General features: G+C 38.7%; 1 protein-coding gene across 1 annotated transcript; it reads right to left on the reverse strand.

Moving 5' to 3' along the window:
- Nucleotides 1-4511: 4511 nt before the first annotated feature.
- On the reverse strand, nucleotides 4512-4874 carry LOC121145787 (coiled-coil domain-containing protein 169-like). The gene has a single exon (XM_040964903.1). The coding sequence runs from the start codon at nucleotides 4872-4874 to the stop codon at nucleotides 4512-4514; it is 363 nt and encodes a 120-aa protein (XP_040820837.1).
- Between the last annotated feature and the right edge of the window lie 309 nt (nucleotides 4875-5183).

The raw sequence follows: 5183 nt of genomic DNA on the forward strand, positions 1-5183 counted from the left end.
AAAGTAAACTCCACGGCTACATGCAGACCCCTAACTGATCACAGCAAAGCAGGTCAGTCTGATGGGTCAGTGCCTGAGCTCATGGGGTTGCATGTATCCCCTGGGGAATTCGCAACAACAGAGAAAGGCGGATGGCTGTCGTACAGGCTGTGGACTGCTCTTTCATATCCACGATTTCGCTTCAATAGTCTTCAGATTAAATCATTAGCGTCAGGAAATAGCATCTAGAGCCAAAGTAGAAAGGACAGTGATGGTTAGCTGAGAAAATATTTTGAATTTGCCCTTCATTTGCAGCCCAGATGTTAGGCATGAAAAGCACAGACTTAAAAATAGCTTGCTTAAGCCTCAGTCCTTCAGTCTTCAGAATAAGCCAAGACCTTGGCGCTCGTTCTCAGTTCTGGCATTCACTAGCTGTGGGACTCTGAGGCATGTGAGTGAAAGTTCGCTGTGTAAATTAGAAATTCTGTCATTTATCGAGGCTGCATATACCATAGTGTGCTTCTTGTTTTGAATTTTTAATTTTATGGTACAATTCCATAGAGTCTGGGATTTCCACCACCTCCAAATTCCCACCCCCGACTGATTTTCCTCATATTGTTACAATACTGTAGTCCTTCATAAGGAGTTATAATTCCATCAGTTATTTAAGTGTGCCCCGACATTGCTGGTACAGACACTATCAGACAGTCCAGGATCCCATTGTCCAGATATGTTCAACAGTTTCATTGGGAGCCTTTGGAAGTAAGGATGTATGTTGCATTGTATCTTCACATCTGGATATGGTAATCTCTATCACTCTATCACTATATATTCTCCTAACTGAAAAGCTATGAAATAAGGTCAACAACAGGTATGAAGTTAAAACAACAACAGCAACAACAATTACAGCACCATGGAATTGAAAAAATGTGCCACCAAATAACCGATCCATGGGTAACAAAAGGGAAAAACAAAAGCCTAATTTGCGTAATTTTTTTATATTAGAGCATATGCTATTGTTTCTTTTGGGATTGATTTAGTTCACTGAGCATAATGGCATCTAGCTGGAACCTTCTAGTTGCAAATCGTATAATTTCATTCTTTTAAATGGCTGAGTAATATTCCATGGATTAGACGTACCACCATTTCTTTAACCACTCCCATTTGGATGGGCATCTGGACTGCTTTCATGTCTTTGTTATTGTAGATTGTGGTGCTGTTACTATAGGATTACAGATCCACTTTCATATGCAGTTTTTATTTCTTTTGGGTGTATTCCTAGGAGCAGGATAGCTAGGTCATATGGCAGGTTTATTTGCAATTTTCTAAGCACTCTCCGTACTGGTTTCCATAGTGGTTGTACTGGCATACACTCTCATCAGTAGTGAAGGAGAGTAACTTTCTCCCCACAGTCACACCACCAGGTGTTGTTAGTAGAGTTCTGAGTGTAGGCCTGTGTCACTGGAGTTAGGTAGTAGCTCAACGTGGTTTCCATGTGTACCTCCCTACCATTAGCGAGCCTGAACATCTTTCCATATATTAGCTAGTCATTTGAATCTGTTCTTTTTCTTTTGAAAAATCTCTGTTCAATTCTTCTGCCCATTTTTTCACAGGATTGTTTCGTTTTGGTTTTTGTTTACTGTCCCTGGGTTTCTGAAGCTCTTTGTAAATCCTGAAAATTATTCCTTTATCACTTGTGTAATGTGCAAAAATTTTCTCCCATTCCGTTGGTTGCTTCTTCATTTTGTTAATTGTTTCCTTTGCTGTACAGAAGCTTTTTAGTTTGATGTAATTCTATTAGTTCATTTTGTCTTTGACTGCCTGTGCTTTGGCATCTTTTCTAAGAGGTCTTTCCCCGCTCCTATTTCTTGGAGATCACAAGCTTTAAGAGCTGAGCGCAGAGTTTGACATTTTATAAGTGTCCAATAAATGTTTGCAATTGGGATTGTTCATTATTATTATTATGCCATGCACAGGACTCACTGAAGAACTACAATGACTTTGAATTATGGTCCTCTGTGTAGTGTATAAGGTGGAAGCAGAAGGGAGAGTAGGTCAAGTGAAAAACTCTTGGCCTTAGCGGGTATAAGATCTGAGCCTTTAAAATTATATACAATTTCTTCTCATGTATCTATCACATAATTGAAAGCCTTGGCATGAAAGCTTAAATCTTTCCCCCAAACTGAGGATTCATTCAGAAACTTTTGGAAGACTAGGGGGGAGTGGATTCTTCTTGGATATGTCATCAAGGCAATTGTAATGTAACTACACTGATATTTTATTGTGAAAAAATTGAATGTGAAACCAAACTCCTACAAAGAAATAAGCAAGTTCATGTAGCTCAGACTATGAATTATCACCTTTAAACACAGAGTTGTAATATTTTAAATATTATTTGTTATTATTTACATTTGAGAGAGAGAAAGAGAAAGAGATGGAGGAGAGAGAGAGGGAGATGGAGAGAGAAACAGAGGAACAGAGTTTTCTGTCTTCGAATTCACCTTTCAAATGGTTACAGCAGCCCAAAGTAGCCCAAACCAATGTCAGGAGCCTTCAACCTAGGATCAAACACTTGAGCCATCACCTAGCAATGAGCTGGAATCAGAAGTTGATGCAGGACTCTGATCCAGGCACTCAAATAGAGGATGCTAGTTCACAAATTTTTGGCAGTTCTATATGGGATTCTGCTGATAGAAGTGGCAGTTTATGCTGTGCGCTCTTATAACTTACATGTTTAAGGTTACTCTATTAATCGTATGTACACCCATACACTAAAAAAAATAAGCCACCAAGTAACATCACCTCAAACTTTATTTTGCAGAAATTAACACTGTTGATCCCATCATATATGCAGACGGTGTGAACTCACCAGGGATGTGAGATAAGTGAGTGTTTTTAACAACACGTAGAATTGCATTTGAAGTACAGAGAACCAACGAGCCTCATGCTGATGTAAATTGGATGACCTGTGTCGACTTTTCTGGGGTCTCTCAGCCCATTCTGCAAATATGACAAGAGGATCCTCCCAGCTATGCATATTTTACTACCGTGGGGAATTCCATTCAATTCCATCAAAGGAGCCTGAAGGGGGAGCCCAGAACCATCCCAAGGGTCGAAGACAGCTTATTGGAACTTTCTAGTATGACAGGGCTTATTATGTTCATTACTCACAAGAATATATGCAGGTATATAAGCTATGTTCCTCTTCTTGCTTGTTGCAATATTTGTATTATGTCTCTGACCCTTTTGTGAAAACTTTCCATTTGATTCAATCATTCTGGAGGGAGTTCTCACCTTAGAACCCAGTTCTTTTTTTTTTTTTTTTTTTTTTTTTTTGCTTTAAAGATGTATTTATTTTTATTGGAAAGGTAGATTTACAGAGAGAAAGAAAGACAGTTCTTCCATCTGCTGGTTTACTCCCCAAATGGTTGCAATGGTTGGAGCTGAGCCAACCTAAAGCCAGAAACCAGGAGCCAAGAGACTCTTCCAGGAGTTCCATGTGGGTGCAGGATTCCAAAGCTTTGAGTTATCCTCTGCTACTTTCCTAAGCCACAAGCAGGAGGCTGAGTAGGAAGTAGGAAAGCTGAGACACAAATCAGTGCCTACATAGGATGCCAGCACATCCAGGCTGAGGATTAGCCAGTTGAGTCATTACACTGGTGCCAATAGTTTAAAAAGAATGATCCTTTTGCTTTTGGTCTTGAAGAAGTAACAGGGAGAAAAATCTGTGCTTAATAGGAATAAACTGGTCTAAAGCAGTTGCTTACTTAAACAGTGGAGTTAGTCTAAAGGAGCCTCTCCACAATACAGTTCTTTAGGTAAATGGTTCCCCACTCTCCCTCCCTCCCTTTCTTCCTTCCCCATTGTCCCCTTCCTCCATGCTATCACAGTAGCATAGTCCCTCAGTATAAGTTACAAGTTTAATTTCTAATAAAATTTAAATATATGTGGGTATTTAAAATATGTAAAGGTTGTCAAAAATAAAAAAAGAAAACAAACAAATTTAAATATAGGATGATATGGTTAAGTAGAGGCAAAGGTAGAAAACATAGTATTGCAATATAAAAGTTATTACTATAATATCATGATATTCTGAATGAAATTTCTAAATGCATTTGCAGATTGTTTAAAATCCAGGATTTGAATACCAAGCATGATAGTTTATAGTAGCATAACGTTTCTTAAACTCACATTTTAGCTAGTGGCCAAAGAGAATAACAATGTTAATATCACAGCAGACAACAGATTTGTTATGAAAAGCAAGTGAGATGAGGTTAACCTGCACACTTCCTAGGATACTTCTTACATCCCAAGTATTTTGGCTATTTTAAGGTCACAGAAGCAATTTCATGCAAACAAAGGAACAACATTTCTGAATGGAAAGCTAAAGAGAAGCATAACAGTTCTGTCTTATTTCATTCCATGGGGAAAAAAAAAATGTGCTGAACCTTAGCTTCTCAAGTTGAGTATGCTAGATGGTAAAGAAAAAACAAGTAGGGGGAGAAGAAATGGAAATCTTCCAGATTCTGGAATCATGGATTGAGTTTAGGAAGATGGTTTGATCTTGTAACTCTTTTGACTGGTACTTTCTTGGCATTTGCTGTCTTCTGGTGGACTAGATTAAATCTTCCCATTTTCACTAGATTCTCCTTCATTTTTGGCAGTTGTTCCATGTGTTGTTGCCTTTTTGGAATCTGATGGGAACCTGAAGCCTGAGACATCTCAGCAAGATAGGTACGGCGTTCATTGTTAGTCCTGTGGTAAGCCTTTGATTCTTGCTCCAGTCTAAACGCATAGACTTTGACTTGATTTTCAAGACTCCTTTTTTGTTTTTCTAGCTGCTTAAGTAATGTATTTAAAGATTCCTTTTTTGTGCCACAACTTCTCATCTTCATTATCATCACTGAGTTTAGATTCCAGTTCTGCTATCTTGTGTCTTATTTCAAGCATTGAGAGTTGTACAATATCCCTGTACGTCTTCCCTTCCTTCTCTTCTCTTCCTGTCTGTCTTCCATTCTCAGAACCCAGTTCTTTAACAGCATTCGTTGTGTCCACAGAGGTAATTACCACTTCACTCTGTGACATCATCTCTCCAAACTTGTCCTGTATAAATCCAAAGTTTGTAAATCCTTTTAGGGCAGAGTGCCGACTACTTGAGCTGACTGTAGTCCAGAGTTGGTTTTCTAATCTCTTCTATAGCCAGC

The sequence above is a fragment of the Ochotona curzoniae genome, unplaced genomic scaffold (genome assembly GCF_017591425.1).
Source record: "Ochotona curzoniae isolate NIBS_2020 unplaced genomic scaffold, NIBS_Ocur_1.0 scaffold_3835, whole genome shotgun sequence".
Lineage (NCBI taxonomy): Eukaryota > Metazoa > Chordata > Mammalia > Lagomorpha > Ochotonidae > Ochotona > Ochotona curzoniae.